Source organism: Ostrinia nubilalis, chromosome 9 (assembly GCF_963855985.1).
Source record: "Ostrinia nubilalis chromosome 9, ilOstNubi1.1, whole genome shotgun sequence".
NCBI classification, from domain to species: domain Eukaryota; kingdom Metazoa; phylum Arthropoda; class Insecta; order Lepidoptera; family Crambidae; genus Ostrinia; species Ostrinia nubilalis.
The window spans coordinates 10,591,339-10,611,856 of record NC_087096.1 but is presented as its reverse complement, the minus strand read 5'-3'; the positions used below and the strand labels follow the sequence as shown (position 1 = coordinate 10,611,856).

The window sequence follows — 20,518 nt, the reverse complement described above, 5'->3', positions numbered from 1 at the left end:
TCGTAGTAAATAAATATGGCCGCCAGCCAGCAATAACGATGTAAACTTTGTTTATTGTTTCTTTCTCCTACTATTTTAGAAATGATCAGCGAATTCGAAAATTTGTCCCTTGGTGGAAACAATGCTGCAAGTAATCATGGTGATCCTTTTACTCATACAGGTATGAGTCACAACAGACTTAGAAAGAGTAGACGTAGAACAAGTTGTTTTTCCAATTATAACGTGACCTCAATGGCTTGGGTTATTGCTGTGTATCTTTAGAAACACTATTTTAAATTAATTTCAGAGCTGACACCTGAGCAGCAGAAGACTTTGATAGATATACGTCGAAGGAAGACAGAGTTGCTGTTAGAGATACAGGTGAGTTGGAAAGAATCGTTGGCTTGAATGTACCTAGCTATTACTCATGACAATCTCTACTCCAGTGTTCAGATCCTGTGACAACATTATGATATCAGAAGATTGGTTAATCTGTAAATGAATAACATAATGTAGAACTAAGTTAATCTCCAACTTTGATGCATGATAACTTTCCCAAGCCCTTGTTTGAAAGATTGTAAGTAGCTATTAGGTTTAGAGACATTTACCAGTCAATTATTTTGTTAGATATCACTAGTACCATTAGCAAATACCTACTTATTATTTAAGTACTTCTGTAACTTACGTGTTAGTAGTAAAATTAGCTCAGCTACTAAAGTAATTGTCTCTATTTCCTATGTTTTGTCTCTATTTCTGGCAGTGACACTATTGGCTCTAACATTGTCACTGTGTGATACAGTTACTTGTAGATATGAGTAGATAAGATTTGTTAAATCCAGTATTCCATTACAATCTCTATAATCTATCATTGAATTGATTGTAATATTTTGTTAATATCATTATGGCAAGGTGGTACGTTCATCACTCGTACACCACAAATATTTAAGAAATACACAAAGTAATGTAAGCCTTATGCATAAATGCATCACAGGTGTAATATAGGCGAATGACATGAAGTTATCAGTTGTACACTAACCCCTTTACTAATAAAAAGTTACATGTGCGTTGAAAAGTTTTTTAAAACAACATTTCCATACTCAATGCCACTTTAATGTAGGTTTCTCTGCATATGTAACTTTTATTATTAAGGAGGTGAAAGTTTTAGAGTATGTACCGATTTGTGCCAGATTTAAAACTGCTTTGAAACAAGCCATGATAGACTATACCTATGTCATAGGCGTACAATGACACCCATAACTTCAGTGTTATTAATTGGTACTCTCTCATGTTGCCATTATGAGGTAGGGAATCCTGCTAAATTCCTAGTGATTCCAGCCAAAAGTGAATGACAGTAACAGTACTAGTAGACTAGACTAGTGCCCGTTTTCACCATCAATCCCAAATTTTTAAGTGACCCCTATGAAAACAAAATTCCTGTATGTGTTACCATAGGGATTACCTAAAAATTAGGGATTGATTGTGAAAACAGACCTAGGACTACTATTGTAGAAGCTTAGTGTAATATGATATTTTTTTTGTTCATTTAATAAATATTCTTGGACATTTGCTTGATGGCATGTAGCCCTTATTTAATCACAAAGCTTTTATTCTATTTTTATCTTAGAATGCCTACTTAGTTTTTTGAAAATATTTACAAACATTACACCTAGAAAACATTCAGACCAATAAAACATGTTTGAGATTGAGTCTGTGCCCTCCGCTGATGTTCTCAATCTGGACCTAACACTTTGCCAGTAGCCTGTATAATGTGTGGAGCTTGAGTTAGTAAATCTTGTATGTAAAAACTATAGTTACCTATACCAGGGAATGAGTGAATAACTATTCCTAAGAGATATACAAGGTGGTCAACAACAGCCCAACTAAAATAATATCATAATTTTAGAAGCAAATCAATTAACTACCATTAATATGTTTATTATGTGTTTTATGATGTAATTGTATTTTGTTTTTGTTAATTTATCGATATTTTATAGGGGACGCGTGCAGCATCCCCCATTAATACATTAGCAGAATAAATACGTCATTATTATTAACGTGCCTCCCCTAACTTCAATTCGAATGTTTAGCTAAGCAATCCTAAAATCCGCAGAGCCGGGGTTCATTCAATACCCGCGGACCAGTCTGACGTAGGTCGTCAATGCATAGCTTACTACAGCCCGGTTGTACGCCGCTCAGTGACTGTGGAGACGCGGCGCGGTCACGTCGTGTTGCCGCCTCTCGCGCCGGTTAACAATATTCCAGTAACCAAAAATTCATAGTGCCGTGAAACTACAGTTTGCACATACTAGTGAAGTGCTAACCATAAAAGTCTGATACTATCACGTGTTACGCGTAGTGTTATCTGCAGTAAGTTTTCAAGTGATAAGGATAAGTGGAAATTGCTATGACTACGCCGTCGGGCCCGGGATTTATTTGTTGTTGTATTATTATTTGAGATTGAGCCACTGAACGATGTCTGTGCTCTTCACAATGAAATTCGTCTCCCCATGTGGAATTTGTCTCTGCCTTGGTTTTATGCAATAGACTGTTTCGTCCCTCTGTGTAATATTTCAAACTATTCTTCTTTTTCTGTATTTATTATTGGGCTGTTACAATTATTTATACTTATGAATTTTGAACCAAAATATTTTATCACACTCTCTACATATATATCTACTTGTATTAAAAAATACAGGGTGTGTACTTTAAAACAAACCAAAAATTAAAAACAATCCTGAATCATTGTTTGTTGAAACAAACACGTTTCAAACCAATGTGAAACAGGAAAACATATTTTGGATTTGATAAATCAAAGCAATTTCGTACAATTGTATTACGCTCATTTACCGGTTAGGTCATTATTACTGACGTCGTTTAATTAGCTATTTGTTGTATGATTCATTTGGTGCTTCTGTGATGAGTGATCACTGATTTTTTGTATTTTGTTATCTATTACGATAAGGAGTCAATTGTATCTTATTTATGTAACGTTCATTATCATAATTCCAAACTCTATTGTTTTTCGTTTGTGTCAGTAATTGCCAAATTTCTAACAATCTGAAGTTCACATTACTTACCCAATTATTTTCACAATTTTCATCATTGGTTAGAAAAATTGGTCATTTTTCAAAATTTTCTGGCGGATGTGATGAATAATTGTAACATTAAAGTAATAAACTACAGTTGTATACAAAGTTTCTGTCTGACTCATTCCTGAGTTGCGGTTGTGTCCACTTTCCCATGGCCGGACAGTGTTCGCGATTCATCGCGTTATCATGTTTCCTCCCCTGCTTCCGCAGAGTGGTCAGCTCTGATAGCGTAGCTCTCGATAAATTGTATCAGCAAAACATGACGCTAACCGGATAGTTTGTTGGAAAACAACCTATAACCGATAAGATTGGCATATCACGTCAATGGGTATACGTATCTTATCCCTATGACCAAATTACAATGTGATCTGGTTTATGGATAAAGTATTTTTATCCGAAATCTCATTCAATGAAAATTGTGTCAAATCTTTGTTATTTACTTTACCGATAAGTCTAGGTACGGATCGAGTCTTGTCACACGCGCAGAAAGATAACCGCCGCGCCGTATCTACGTTGTTATTGTCACCGTGCCAAAACAGCGGTGGCGCCCGCAACTATCTTCAGTCGAGTGCGCACCTTAGCGGGAAGTGTATGACGCGCGATGTGTTTTCATGTCCGGCTGCTGTGCGGCGCGCTGTGGTGGCCACTGCTGATGCGGTGCGCCCGCGCCGCACGCACCTACGACGACGGCTATGAACAGGTTCGTCATCGACGCAGCTTTCTGTGCACTTCGCATTGGTTAAAAGTTCCTTTGTTGTTACATTCACTCTCAGATTTTGGCAATCATTTCAACGACGCGGAGCAACCGACGGCGGCAGTCATGCATTTTTCTACTTGTTTTGCTTCATTATCTTTCTTTTTTTAATAAGTGTTGTGGGCTTTTAGGTAACGTGTGGCTCCTAGCTTTACTAATATTAGTGTACTGACTATCGGCGGTGTGTAATGTGCACTGTGCACCGGCACCTGTGAAATGTTCATCAAGGCCGGGCCGGGGACGGCCGAGCAGGAGCGCCGAGGCTCGGTTTCCAATTGGTTCTCATCGCTGCGACGTGGTGCTGGACGGCGTAAGCGTGAAGAATCCGCTGTGCCCGCCAGCTATGGCTCGTTAGGGCGGCGGAAAGATGGCACTCAACCGCGAGGCAAGACCAGATCAGCTTGGGATCTTACCACCGTCACGAGACTGGTCTGTATCACTCATTATCACAAAATGGCAATTCGCCGATGGCATACTGCGCTGGAGACCGCTTTTGGCTTTTATCCAAATCTGCTGGATCGATCATGGTCTTTGCGACTGCGTGCAAAATGATGACTCCACGAGTTTTGCGTGCTGGAGTTATTGTTTTCACGATGACACTGCCGCCCTTTAATTACTGTGCAAACATTTATTGTTTTTAAATATTTATACTTTTGAGAGCAGATTGTTCGATAAGATATTTGAATTTAGTAATTATCACTATCGAAACGATATACGCGACAAATATGATAGCCGTACGCGGAGTGTAGTGACTCATACACGTGTGCTATTATTTCAGCAGAACTTAAGTTCATTTATGATGCAAAAACAAGTATCGTGTTATACGTTCATGGTTACTCTTTTAATTATTTCTATGTACGCGTTTTCCTAAGTTCAACGTAATTAATTATCGCGTTATTACACGCGCACAACGGAGCTTATGTGGTTTGCAGGTCTGTGAACCCTCAGCCATAATGATTTTATAGCGAGCATAGCCATTAGGTTGTGTTTCTTCCGTTGTCAACGTATCTTAATTAAAGGCCATTTTTTCGAAATTTCACACCCACTAAACGATGCAAGTTACACCATCTTTTGTGTTGTTATCCAATTTTGGAATACATTATTTTTTGAGCCTACGCCTTACGCCGTATGTGATTAAGATTTCATTGTGACGATGTAGGATTACTTACCCGGACAGACTTTAACCAATTTCGGCAGAAACGTAAAACTTAACATATTTGGTCAACAATTTATCAATGTTTTCGAAGAATTTAAGCCTCTGCCTCGGTCAAATGCTGCGTGCCAGGGACTGCGTCTCCTCTGTTGACACAGTCACATAATAGCGTCCACTTGTGTTACAAATGTTAAAGTTAATCCCCCTTGTTGATCCATAATATCATGTTTGCTAGTTTAATTAAACAGCTTTATACATGATGTCCAATAAACGAAATCCAACCAGTATACTTGTGTGACACCTCAGCAACCATCATAAAGGATGAACTGAAGAGTTTTTCGATAGATGCAACACGACTTTTGAATTGTGATTTTTGATTGACGCCTTTCTTCTGATATTCCCTTGATACTTCTCCTAAATAGTTAGTCCCAAAAATACCCTGAGCAATTAATTAGATGATGATTCAGAATCCTATTTAAAAATTAAACATTCTATCTAACTTACTCATGAATCCTAAAATTAGGAAATAGCATTTGCAAACGCTTCTTGCACTGTATAGTACCACTTATTTGAATAATTTTTGTGCTGCAACGTTGTTTGCCTATAAGTAAATGTGTTCTCAATACTGTCCATTGTCGCAGAAGGCGGCGTGACATCATTAAACAAGCAGCAACTGTATGCACAACTAAAACAATGTTTGGACGACCTAATCATGTGAACAGCACATGTGATACAAATACAAGTATGCATCCACCCGGGTCAGGATTTGCACTTGTTTATACTGGTTTATCAGATATTTAAGATGTCATCTGGCTGCAGACTTTAGTCTGCTTTTAAGCAGCAGCAGAAAAAAGAAAATCCGACAAAACATCTAAGAGCGAAAACTTTCTGTTCTATCATTGCATAGATTTTTTTACTATACCAAGTTGCTTGGCATAAATTGATTGTTATTCAGTGCAGACTGAAAACCATATTCAGTTTACTCATGTGACTAAACAGAAGTTGTAAAGACACAATACGAGGTTTTTTTTTTTTTTTTTTTTTTTATGTGATAGGAGGCAAACGAGCAGACGGATCACCTGATGGTAAGCAATTGCCGTCGCCCATGTACACCCGCAACATCAGGTTGTTTTTCGTGTGCTAATCAATTCCCACATGTTTGTGGTTGTTGTGGAAACGGATAGCTGGTGTTGTCTTGGTTGGTTTGACGAAGTATGTGCACAAGTGCTTCCGCATTTCAGTTTGTAAACGTGACTCACTAGTTAGTTAGTAAACCTCTTTATTGGCTAAGTCAACGTTTACATTACATGCCGGCTATATTTTTACACTAATTACTAAAATATCTAACATTTCCAGTAAAAATGTATATGTACAGTAATTTTATTATAACATTTAGCTTTTCTCTATTAGCTCGTTTTTTCAAATCAGTATAAAATAAAGCGTTGTTACCGTTCATTGAAAGTTATAATTAGAATCGTAGAACAAAAACCCTGTCATTTTTTCAGGGGCTGAAGAAAGCTCTTTACGCCGGAGATACATAATAGAGTTAATTAATGTAGCTGGTAAACCTCCTTTATAAACTCCACGAACCCTTTGTGCCTGGATATTAATTTGACGCCTCTAACTTTCGCTTTTGTGTTATTAACTTGGTAATGTGGGGTCGTATTTGGATCCTGTCGCTTTATTAATAGCTTTCCGAAATTAAATACGGCTGTACCTAAAATTTAAATTATTATTCTCCCCTTTTCTTCTATAATACTAATTTACCTTATCGGGTCTATTAAAATAGTTGGTTTTGATAATACCATTACCAGAACCACTGGTTTCGGTACTTGAGTGTCTTTTGTATGTATTTTGTATTACAGTAGTGTACTTTTCAATTTAAATAACCGATGTATCACAAAAGCTTCCGTCGTACAATGTTTTTGTCTGCTGTAGACGACCCGTTGAATTAAACGACCTACCCGTATAAAGGAGCCGACCATGCATGACGATGAATGTTTTTCTTTCTATGCTGGCCTATTAGTTCCACAGTGATTTCGATGTGGAACACATCGTTGCCAGGGCAAATAATTACTTTTAAGTTAATGAAAATATTTCAACTTAAAATATGAAGATATTCATTTTGTTACAGCGTTAGTAGATCTTTACGGTACGGTAGTCAACTAAAATGACCCTTGATCCTGTTTTTCTTTCTTGTTCAAGGTGCAAGAGGTTTTTTTATTTGGCCAAAAATGCCAACTACTAAAGTGCTAATTTCCATTCTAATCAATATGCATTGTTGGAAACTATGATGCAAGACAGCCGTGAAACAAAATTTCTACATAAGTTTCCACTGCCAGGAACTTGGACATCAACATTCACAGTCACACTATTCTGTTTGAATGTCTTTACACACAATGTTTTGTGTGTCAAGTGTCCTACCCTACACTACTTTGTCTCAGTTCTAAACAATATAACAGTTATGCGCAGAATCGAATGGAGTTGACCTTAGATAGGTATCTGGACTTGCGTCACCTAACGCTAATGAGGTCTATTAGCTATTCCATGACACTCGCGTGCCCCACACATTGACACTCCTTCGCAAATTTCCGTGGTCCACTTCTTTGCGACACGCAATTTTCAATTAATTGGAACAGTTTTGTTGTATGACCAAATAAATTACAGTATCTGAGCATTTGAATTCAAATTGATGCATCGGCGTGGGAGTTCTCCATTTTCGTAACGTGACACAAAATTGTTAGATAAGAGCATTATGTAAATGATGACATTGACCAGCAGATGAAAACACTTTTTGGGGTGGTGGCGTAGTGAGGCGGGTCGTTACATTCCCTCTAATATGGTCGAGTGAAGCGATGGCTGGTTCACTCGTCATGTCTGTGAACAGGCGCTGCTTTCGGGGACTGGTCAATCCAAGTTATTCCAATTTATGTATGCGAGTCATTTCTACTAGTATTTAAGTATGTAATCTGTAAGTCTAGATATTAGCACGTCACTACCTTGTTTAATATACCACGCAATTTTGTATACCCATTATACACTATACAAGAATGCATGGTAAATTCAGTGAACTGCTCCTGAATCGAATGTACCTACTACTGCTATTTCTATTTATTTATATTAACCGGCAGACAGTGGTGACTGAGTTTGTTGCGGCGCTTCTTCTCAGCACTTGCCAAATGTTGGTCTCGAAGCGCTGGTAGGGTAAAAAGATTATGAGACATGTAGAGGCTCCTTAAGAGCAAAATGACGATTTGTAAGAACTATTTATTAGTCTAAACAAATAAAGAAATTTTGACTTTTTTTTTTACTTCAATTTGACTGAATTTCAGCATCGTTCATGTTGAATGGCGACTGTTTAAATATGCGAGCTGGCAACGCATGGTTTTATTGGTAAAGCACTCAATGCCAATAGTCAATGAATGGGAATGGTCCGGGAATAGCATCCGTCAAGACAAGGAGAGGTGCCTTGACCTTGCCCGGGGGAGGGGCGTGGGCCTGCGAACCGAACGTGGTTGGTACGGTCACTGACTCGATCGGATACTTAGTTTTGTTGCTTGTTGTGATTTGCGACCGTCTATGCTGTTACAAAGTGCCTTTAATTCCTATAAATGACTTTTTAAGTGATAGATTATAATCAGCTTTTCGTTAGAATTTGAGAATCTAGTGTTTAAAGGTTACCTTAGAATGACGCAGTACTAGAATGACGTAGTTACAGATCGGAAATTTTACCTAATCGGTCAATAGAAACAGAGTCAGTTTCTGGTATCGTTGCAAGTCTTGCAAGGGCTACCAAATGTAAATCGCCTGCAGTTTGGGGTCAGTAAAGTGGATCCTAAATTGCGATTTTATGTTTTACTGCAGGTAGTCTTGTCGCTACTTCTATTGTTCTAAAACCGAAGCATTTAAAAGTAATGTTTTTAAGTGATTTCTCTTTAGCAATCAGTACAGACGGTACTACGCGTTGAGTGTCCGAAGTCTAGTAACACGCAATAGTATTAAGTGCTACCTTCTCGTTCCGGGAAATACTAGTACTAAGTAGTTAGCCAAGTACAACGGTATCTGTTATATAAACTTTTTTTAAGTAGACCGTTAAAAATCTCTTGACAAATTTTAACGCCTATCGGAACCGCGAAAAGATTTATCGGATTATTCACTGATTATGACACTATAAATCCCAAGAGTTTGCGGTTTCGGCGCAAAGTTATTGCTTTACCAATGGCGATTACTATGAAATATTTAACCTGATTTCTTCCAAAGCTTGAAGATAAATAACGTTTATAAAATTACAAAACTGTTTTCAAAGCTCCCATCTGTTACATATTTACAACACGAAAGAAAGAGAAATGGTTAAATTGTATTTTAACACGTCCAAGAGAAAATAATGTAGCTCCAGCCCGACACGTGACAAGAATTTCTATAAGCCAGCCTATTTCAAGATTGGAGAAATAAAGATGCAATCGTTTTACTACATTCACGCTGGTTCCTTTTCTAGCTGAATAGAAAGCCACGTTTGTCAACTTTTTTAGCGGGTAACTTTCTTGGCGACTTGCCAGTTTTTGTACCTACTTGGCTTGAGCCCTTGCCGGTTTTTGTTTCGATATTTTGTATGCACATAAGAGAATCGTCTCTTGCCTTTCTAAACAACACCGTATTATAGGTCTTCAGAATCTTGACTCCTATAGTATTTTTTTTAAAACTATTACGGTGTAGGCAATAACAATAGAAGGTAGTTACCTCACTAATTCACTGTAGCATGCATTTATTTCTGAAGAAGAGACGGGGAACATGGTTGGGATTCGAACAAAAAACTAATCTACGGCTCTACATTTCGTTTGTAAACATTTGTCTGTTAGCTCTTGAGTCTGTTTTTCATCCATGTTTTTAAAAGGGATTGATATTTGAATATGGAAAAAATACATGTGGCTGCGACTATGAAATCCATTATTTTAGTCAGTAGCTTCATTACATTATCATTGTGACATATTACTCATACATACGGCACATACCTTATTATTTAATTGTACTTACCTGAATAAAATATTCAAAATTTGCGACATTATTATTTCACTGGAATTCGATGACACATTATAGTAAATATTATGCCATGATTCACGCTTAATCATGTCAATTTTATTGTGATAATGCTCAGCTCCACTGTTTGTCTGAAATGAAGCTTGACATTTGCGATGCCATTACGAAAGTGGTTTTTATCAGTGATGCGCAACAAAACAAATTCACTTTGAATGGGGCGCTCGTCGTCATTTTTGGGGAGTGCTAAATGCTCTACTAGGGGCACTTAATGGTCTTTTGAGGACTACCAAAGTAAGTTCTAATTGCGCTGTGCAATTCCGTTAAAAATGCCAGCCACTCACGTTTGCGGTGGGGATAATTTATTAGAAAGCTTTTACTCGATTGCCCTTTTTTGTTGTCAGTCCCAGAAAGACTTGACAAGTGGTCAACATACCTTCGCTTCTGTCTGGGTCATGTGTGTGTACATCTGTAAAAACATATAGCTAACCTGCTTACGAACCTTTTTGAAGTGTTACGTTTTTCTAGTTTTAACTGAAAGACATGGACTAGAATTTACAATCTTACTACGTCTAATCTTGTCTATCGCACACAAGACCCATGTTCTTAAAATACACACACAAGTCGTTTGATGATCTTATGGTGTTATCAACTTGACTGAGTGGATGTGTCACATGTTTCAATGATCTAATTTTAACACCGACCTTGTCTACTCCTTCGTTTGAATTCTTCAGTTAGCAATTGAAATTGTTGTTTCAGGCTGTAATTAGTGACACGGAATTTGATTTATTTTCTCGATGACTGACTGGAATGTTGAACGTAAATGAAATAGTAACGGAAACAACAAGAACATTCCATTTCCAATTAGTGCTATTATGATTTCGTCAATGATTAATTGATCAATTAAGAAACAATAAAAAGTACATAGCCACATAACTATCGAAGTTCAAGAATGTTCACGGCCACGGTCGCTAGCAGTGGATGGTTACACAATAACACATGCCCCGCCACATGGCTTCTTTATCATATCTCACATGCAACTTGAAAGTAAACAACGACCAAAATACAACCTCTTCCGTTAGGTATCAATATTCCTGTATCTGTTTATTATACAATGTATCGTCATACATGGATTACAATGCAATTTATAACGTCTAAACTAAAATAATCGTAGCAAATTCTAATCAAGTTTTGAAGTAACAACATCGTTTGCAATTAATTATCTTTGTATCTGCGTCGAGTAATTGCCTTTCGGGTCAAATGGAAGATTATCCTTCTTACGTAAAGAAATTAATGGTTAGCAGGGTACAGCTACTGTTCGTGTGAATTTACATTAGCAATATTAAGATTTCTTGGCTATTTCGTAAATTAGCTTTTGTTACATCACAATACAATATTGTTGATCAATCATCAAAGTTATTGTCTGAATTTTTGATTCGCACACAGCATAATATAAAGCAACCGTGGCGGAAAGATTGCATGTCATGTTAGGTAATTCTTCATCAAACAATTGTTTCTGTAACCCATCTCACTTGCCGAAAATGTTAGGATTCGTTTTGGGTGTGATTTTATTAGCAGCGTTACAAATTTCATCAAGTGTCTGCGGCGTTCTTGAATTAGTCGGGGGGCGTTGCCCGTACTCTTGCATGTGTTGAGCCACCGCTCCCATACGAACTGTCTCATTATTTCCCTCGGCGAATATAGGTTTTTTTTTCTCGTATCCTCTCGCGTCTCTGACCCTCGTTCGTATCGGAGTATAATGTCGACGGACATGCTACTCGTTTTATTTGTTAGGAAGTTATGCTTGGTCATTTAATTGAAATGAATTGTTCCCTTGTTCAACAACTTAGTGCTGATGCGCCTGAGAACTAACCGCACATTGTTTTAGTTTTCGAAATTGACATACATTTTAATAACATACTTTTTTGTAATATGAATCGTCTGAATAGTTGCTTTATTGTTAATCCACGTTGAAGGTTAAGAAGGGGATTACTTATTCTTTGAAAAGATTATACTTTCACATTTTAAAAAACCCGAGCGGACTGCGTATCAATCATCGAAGGCAAAAAACTCGAAGAGCATTTGGAATTCTATCGACAAGTCTACTTGAAGCAGTCCCAAGGGGCGGCGCGCTTAATTTTCTCTAATGTCGCGATGTTCCTCTTCGCTTTTTGGGTGTCTGCCAGATTTACAATCGGCCTTAATTTACACGCAGATTGTTCCAGCTAGCGACGGGAATTGTCACCTGAATATCGATAATTTCAGTTTTTTTATTGAAAAGCTAACAACTGAGCCGTTAGTCTGTTTATTTTGAACTGAGTATGCAAGAGCAATCCCAATTCATGTATTTTAAGAATAAGAATAAGAAAAACTTTATTTGACACAAAAGAAAACAGAAAAACAGAACAAAGGGACTTAAAACTATACACGCATATTTTGTGCCAAAAAGGCGCCCGCTCAGCATTAATCGAGCCTAGAAAGAAATCTATATAGGATTTTTGGATGTTCTCTTTATTTGAGTCAAATTGGAATTGGCAAAATTTCTCGAGAATTCGAGATACGATACTTTACATCGGAAATAAAATCTTATTCATTTTCGACTCGATGTCAGTAATTAGCGGCACAGCACTGGTCGGAGCTTCTGCCCGGCGAAAATCTTCGAAAGTTGCACAGTGCCAGCCCGTGACCGCGGTCCGGAAATATGAACCCATTGTATGTTCGCTTCGTCTTTTTGCTGGAGCTGGCTGGAGTTCGTCGAGCCTGTGCATTATTATTAGTTGGTACACTCAGGTTTTATATGACACTTGTTTTTTTTTCCTTGTTATTTTCTCTTAAAAAGGTTTAGGTTAAATCTGTATTACTCTGGCAAAAACTATTCTCTTTTGTTCTGTTCTGAATAAATGTGCGACGATCGTGAATAATAATTACGGTAGGCATGTTGAATTATAGAATAGCGAATTTTCCTAAATATTCACCATATTTGACTTGTGTAACTAGTGAACCTGATATGCAAATGATAACTTCTTGGTCCCACGACTCAAATTAATATGTATACGTTAAGGTACAAAGTACAAATTCTTTGAAATTAACATCAATATTAGGTACACGCTATGCCAACTCTGATAGTGTTAAAGAATTTACAAATACTCGACGAAGTGTAAATAACTTGGCAAATATCATCAACAAAGCTGGCCTTTTAAACATGGATGGCAAAAAACATCCGTTTGCTGCAGCAGATAGCGCGGGGTTTTTTATGACTAATCTTTTCGCCTCGCACCAGGCCATAGCGTCATTGACATGCACGCCGCAAAACCGATGGAATTATTAACGGGTTGTTTTCTCTTTTTCAGGTACGTGTTCTTTCTCAGAATCACATAGCATCGGAGCGGTAAGATTACCAGCGGGCAAGGTCATTCCGTAATTGAAATGAGACCGAAAAAATTCGCCGGCATAACGGGTTTTTTCAAGTGTCGCATATTATTTCTGTGCGAAAGAACGCGTGGGTCAGGAATGCGGTGGCGACCAGCCGAGGTCGATCGGGTCACTACTACGGCGGCAAACCGCACACTGTACTCGTATTGTTTTCATTGGCGCCTGTTCCCGATGATTGCTCAATAGTAATTTCAAACGCATTTCGAAGCTTTGTCTCGGTATTGTTTAAGTAATTGTCTTAACCTGAATATTAAGAAATGCAATGTGATTACTTTCACGCGGAAAAAAAGTCCCATCGTTTTTGATTACTCAGTGAACGACAATATAATCAAGCGCGTGAATGAAGTGAGGGATTTGGGTGTTTACCTCGATGCTAAGATGTCCTTTTGTTGCCATTTGGATGCTATATCGGCCAAGGCTTATCGTATGCTGGGATTTGTTTTGAGAACTGGAAAGGAATTTAAGAATTGTTCTACGCTTGTTCTGCTGTTTAATTCTTATGTGCGTTCTATTTTGGAATATGGATCTGCAGTTTGGAATCCTCACTATCAGAAATACATCAATATGTTGGATCGTATCCGAAATAAATTTATTAAACACCTTCATTTTAGATGTTCTAACAGAGGTACTTGTTCTCACATGGAATCTGTACCCTCACTCACTGACCGTCGCGTTGAAAGAGACCAGATATTCCTATTCAAATTGCTGCACAATTTAATTGACTCTCCTTATCTTTTAAGTGAAATATATCTCCGTTGCCCCCGGCTTAGTGCCCGTAATAGGTGTCTTTTTGATGTGCCCCTTTGTAGGACTAATTATGCTTTCAACACCTTTCTGCCTCGCGCTTGCCGTTGCTACAACAAACAATTCCAAGAATTAGACATACTTGGGTCTAATTTAAGTAAGTTTAAAAAACAAATCCGGGATTTGTCTTGTGGCAACTAAATTGCGAGCGTCGGGTGATGTTTGCAGTTCGCTCCTTTATTAATTAGGTAGTTGATAATTTTTCTTTTGTCACTTTGTTTACTTTTTTTTTATATAAGTTTATATTTTTCACAACAAAATTTTATTCATAATGGTTTGCAAAACTTTATGTGTATATTTAACTGTGGAAACTTAATTGGTTTATGTGTTTTCTTACTGCACCTAAGTTAAATTATATTGTAACTGTATGTTTCCCAAAAATAAATAAATAAAATAAAAAATAAAAACTAGTTCCCAATAGAACACTTAATATGTATTATATTATCATTCCTGTAGTTAATAATGTAAAAAGAACGTTACAAGCAAACAAAAGTGTATAAGCCAAGTCATACAATATTCATAGAGCTAGTTAGTATGTACATAACGTTTATATGAACGTTTATATTCGCAGCCGCAATCAAGGAATGTCAATGCCAGAAAGCTGCGCAATGCTAACGTTTCTACTGGCTCTCCCCATTTAAGTTTAAAAAAGCACTCTTGTTATATTCCAATTTGTGCATTGCCTTTCTCAGAATCGTTGAATGCTAGACGCGAATGTATATTGCTCACTGAGTCACCCGGTATCGAACGTGCTGTGTTGCTGAGTTTTGAATGCTTTCAGATTTAAATGTATGTGTAGCACCTTTGAACGCGGTCGACAATCCATATTTATTGAAAATTTAAAGCAGCCCCGTCACATTCGAGGCTTGTTTAAATTGAGTGAAAATGTATACGAAACAAGGAGCTGTAGGTTTTTAGCATAAATAACATGAGTAATGTTAACGTGACTTTTGTAGGTGGTGCGTATTATTGATAATTATATTTTAACCACCTTTATAAAGAATAGGTACCAATAACGTTTTTTGCAAAGGATTCGTGCTGGTTATTTTAATAAAAAGACAATTTTGAAATTACAAGCACATCATCATCATCACGATCATATTTGAGTGAATTTCAGTAATATTATTTCCATTTGCAGCCTGCGTACCTACCATGAGCATGATAATGAGAGGCATATAAATTTACCATTGAATATCGGAATATGCTAATGTTCTCTCACATTCGCCATTCTAACAGATGCCTATTTATTTTCCCCTTTTTCGTCGTGTTATAAGACACGAAGACACGTTTTTAATTTAAGCTCCGAATATTTCTATTACACGTACACATGTGCTAACAATTTGTTTATTAGCATTTATTAAATTTCTGTTTGCTAAAAAACTTGCGTAGGAGAATCAAACCATTTGTTGTAGTGATTGCCGAAATCAGTTTCTTCTGAACGTGTATTTTCCGTTTGGCACTAACTAGGTAGTGGTTGTTGCTGTTACAGTTACACAAATAACACCTAGCAGTCCACGCATACATAAGTCTATTGGTTTGGAAGATTTCTCAGCCGAACTTGTATTAACTGCCTAACACCTGATCAACATTCAGACCGAGTTTGCCGTAAATAAAAAACCAGAACCCCTTGTACATAAAAGTGTTTCTTGCTCATTTAAACAAACACTTGTCCATTCCCATCTCAATACGTCACATTAGTGACTCTAATAATAGTGCATGTCCCCATTTTTCGTACGTGTAACAGACGCGCCATCGATTACGTCCATCGTTCAAATTGTCGTTTGAAAAGGTAAACAAAAGAAAAATATACATAAATAAAACGGTGCCCGTCGGGTCTGGTAGTTCGAGGTACGCTCCAAAAACAGGCGGTTGCGTTGTGGGTTCGAATCCGAATTTCGTGCATAGAGCATCATTATCTGAAATAATTAGACTCTCACATCTCTGTCCAAGAATGGTAAACAATTACGTAAGTTCCCCTTTGGGTGTTCTGTAATAATTGGAGAGCTATTTAATAAATAATTTATTATTTTTGTTGTTCCGCACCACCTGAAGGAAAGGTGTGACTTGATGCCACGCAGAAAATTCCTGACTTATTTATTTACTACACCTTTTATTTTTTTCACCAAGTTTGCGATTAAATTATGAAATGTCTTCCACCATGTGCACCTTTAGCAGAAATTTCTTTATTCATGTTGGGTTTTTAACATAAAAAGTTTCTCTCTGTACCCCTAGGATTAAATTAATAAAATCTGTTAAAGATACGGAACATTGAGTTGACTTTACTCGTATAGTTGATAAAGTTCTTTGACATTTAATAAGTTCTAATCATAGTAGCGTAGGTTTTAATCATAGTAGCTCTACTTGTTTCGATCAAATGTTGAATTTTACTTAGCATCCATGTTCAAAGTCATTTCAAAACAAGCCTCCAATTCTTCAGAAGTTTAAAATCACATGAAAAGTTGCTCAATGCTCTTCGCGAACAACGATAGTAATTGACCAACGTCCGTGTTAATTAGAGCAATCATTTGTTATTCATGCACCGTTTTCATTAATATGATGAATTGCTTTTGTTGATTGGTTTATTACTTGTTTTACGTCTTAACCATTATAATGTAAATTAAACTGTACCATGAAATAGATATATCTTTTATCGCCAGACGACGAAACATTACTGCCAGCAAGACAAAGAATAATCGTGAAACATATTGTATCAATCTTTTACAGAAATAAATGGATTGATTTATTCGCGTCAAGTGCCCTTTCAATCAATTATGAATAGTCGTGACATCAGCACAAAGGCCGTTGTTTGTTATGAGACATCCGCCAAAGGTGTCAGATGCGTAATGATCAACATAGACAATCTGATAAAAATAACTTTAATTGATCTTTAAAATCAGGTTGTTATATGAACGCTTTACCCCATTTAAGGTTAAGAAATATCTCTCTTAGGTACAATAAAAGTGAATCATGATAAAAACCAAGAGGAACATTTATCCAAGGTAACAGGAAATTCAACGCATTTATTGGTTGTCAAGTTTGAATAGGTATGCAAGAATGTGAATGTTTTCCCTGCAAATATCACAGTTCATCCTAAAATGGCGGACCCAATAATAACAGACTTGGCAGACATAACGCCGCCGCCTTTGCAAATATCACTAGGCCACAAAAAGTACCAAAAATATGTTTCTTCTGCCAATACGAATGGATTTAGGGTTGGTATTTCGAGATGGATTGGATTTTCAGGAACACTGTGACTGATTATGCTTTATCCATGTGGATGTATATTGTATGAGCATCACAAACATCTGCATATACTATATGTTTTCATATGTTATAGGTACTTCGTTGAATTACTTTTTGGGCGCACGTGGTTCAGATATCATAAAAATCACCCAAACGGTTTGAAATAGCAAAACTTATGAAGCTATGTTCGGAATCCATTCTAACGGTTCTTTAGATCTTGTTATGACCTATGGCGTCATTAGCTAACCATCTTGTGCAATCTTGTCATTGCCTTAAACAGAATCATTCTTTATAACGACTGTACTATTATCCACTGTGGCATAACATCCTTTGGAAGCATTCTAGTAAACACTAAACGACTAAATACAGTGTTACGGTGAAGGTCAATATACATACAAAGACAATATGTCAGTAATTTATTAGTAGACTAGCTTTCCGCCCGCGGCTTCGCCCGCGTGGAATTTTTGTCTGTCACAGAAAAACTTTATCGCGCGCGTCCCTGTTTCAAAAACCGGGATAAAAACTATCCTATGTTCTTTCCCGGGACTCAAACTATCTCTATGCCAAATTTCATCAAAATCGGTTGCGAGGTTTAAGCGGGAAAGCGTAACAGACAGACAGACAGACAGACAGACAGAGTTACTTTCGCATTTATAATATTAGTTGGGATTTGGGTACATGCCAGATATTGTTCAGAATTCGCTTGACCGCAATTCACCTCGAGACAGAGGCTAGAACTAGTTCTATCGTAGGTATAAAACCTAAATTATTTTGATTAGTAGCCTCGTTTTGTTTCGCAATATCAGTGATGCAATATTTACTATTAATTTAGTAACAAGCTGCTAACGAGTAACGACATCGCAATGTTTTAAATTCTTTCTAGTTAACATATACCTCTGTAACATTATTAACACTGGTATAAGTAACTTGTGTATTACAAAACGTGTAATTGAAAACATTAATACTTACAATATCGCCCTAAATTTTATTATAGGCGTGAAATTATCAAATTCGACTGCTTTCTTATCGGATATTAATCTAATCATCATTATTGGAAAATGCCCGGGCCCTTTTATAAGTAGGTTATATATTTATACCCTACACATTAGCCAGCCCATTAGGCCGATGGGCCGCCGTTAAAAGCCGTATAATGACCTGAAATCTATTGTTAGACACTCTTGTAATTTTATATGCGATGCGGAAAACGGACACGTTTCGTAATATTTGCTGGTACTATAGGATATTGAGATATGAAACACTTGAAGATTACACTGCACAACAGCATTTTTGTTGCATGGAATGTTTTTTATGGATCTATCTGCATTTTCTACCCTGTTTCCAAATCTGTACTCAGATTTTCGCTAGCAGCTCTACTTTTTGAGATGTGAAGAGTAGCTATTTTTAACAAAAAAACATGGTTTTCTGTCACATAACAATTTATTTAACTATCTAATTAGAACAAAACTTTCTTTTATGTGACTTTCTTGAATGAGTTCGAGTGTTACTACTATTCTGGATAATCCAACAGTATTCAGCCATCATACTTTCTCTCCAATAGCCCTGGTACCGCTCTTCTATGGCGCAAATATCCTGATGAAAGGGTTCTTACTGCTTCTCGCTTAAATCTCCAAGATTTTCAGGAATTCGATCAAGGTGACTATGAAGGAAATACATCTTAATGCTCATGTTGTATTCAAGTTGCTAAAAGTATAGTACTAACTGATTGACGTGGTCAGGAAAATTTACGGACTACTTATTTCCCAAAAAGTTTTTTACGAACCAAACAAACTCATTCCAGGCATTTTTTTTTCAGTGTTTGTCATACTTTCAGTTACTACATCGTTTATTAATTTTCTAAGTTGTGGTCCATCGAAAATTTCACATTTTAACTTCTCAACACCCAATTTTCGTAACGATCAATTCGTTGAACATTTTCGTGCGGACGTACTGTAGTACAGTACCTGAGATATACTTGGTTGGGGTTTTAGTGTATCAGTTGAACGCAGGACAGGTCTAGTAACTGACAGCACATTAGAATAAACCCACTTAGAATGATTTTAGCGGTTAATTCCTGTTATGTTAACAATGCAGAAATAACAGTCGTCGTGGTGGTTTGACGGTTTACGCCAAATCATAGGACTAATAAGGTTCAAGGGATCCCTCTTGTTATTTTTCCATAATCGTAAAGACTCCACACACGTTTTACACACTATATTCGGTATCCAGGGCTTGTTATTTGTTTCCAACAGCCGTTGAAAGTACTCCAAATAGGCATTTTTTACGAAGTCTGACACATTTAAACGGGATTTTTTGAATGTATATCTGCCACAAATGTGACAAATCTATTTGGATTGTTTACATAGGTCCTTCTAGACGAAGTCATTGCAAAAAAAGAAACAGAAACTAGTAAGACGTTGACGATAGCGATATCAGCAGTCAAATGGAGAGTACATTTTAAGAGGGTACCTGTATCTCATAAACTAGAGCTGCTAGAAAAAATCTGAGGGTAGATTTAAAATCAGCGAGCCTAAATTAGTAAACATCAAGTGAAAAATCTCATGCAACAAAAAAAAAGTTAGATTTTGTTGTGCAGTGTTATGAAGTGGCTGGGTAGAAAATTATACAGCTTTACCATCTTTTGAAAATTCGATCGTAACATCATCTTTCTTAGGAATCATAACGTTTTATAGGTTTTTACAACCGTTCTCTTAATCTCTACAGATTTTATTTATTATTATAGGAAAACGATCTTTCGTTCCAATCACAGATGCCTGCAGTGGAATTACTCCAGTAAATTGTGCTTCCAATTAGGCTCTTCACAGAAGTTCGCCTTTCCTAATGTTTGTTGTTGTCGAAGCAACAATTTTCGTCGCTGATAGGATGTATGGGTGAAGTTAGTAAACAACCTCCCGCGTTAATAGTTTCCCGTCTACCGTCTGTTTGTTCACGTGGACAGCCACGCAGCGTCAAGTACGTGTAACATGACCCGATGCCTGATTAAATGAGTACGATCTGATGTAACTACTTCGACTT

General features: G+C 37.0%; 1 protein-coding gene across 4 annotated transcripts in view; it reads left to right on the top strand.

The window, feature by feature from the left end:
• LOC135074616 (cytohesin-1) overlaps positions 1-20,518 on the top strand; it is a 44,536-nt gene continuing 24,018 nt past the window's right edge. Inside the window, exons 1-2 of one of the 4 annotated variants that reach the window (XM_063968974.1) lie at positions 1-160; positions 287-360. In XM_063968974.1, coding sequence (XP_063825044.1) covers positions 82-160; positions 287-360 — 153 coding nt within the window. In that variant the 5' untranslated portion in view covers positions 1-81. Of the gene's footprint in view, positions 161-286; positions 361-2,148; positions 2,347-3,525; positions 3,769-3,937; positions 4,252-20,518 lie in introns of those variants that run through there. The other 3 variants (XM_063968972.1, XM_063968973.1, XM_063968975.1) reach the window with 3 other exon arrangements.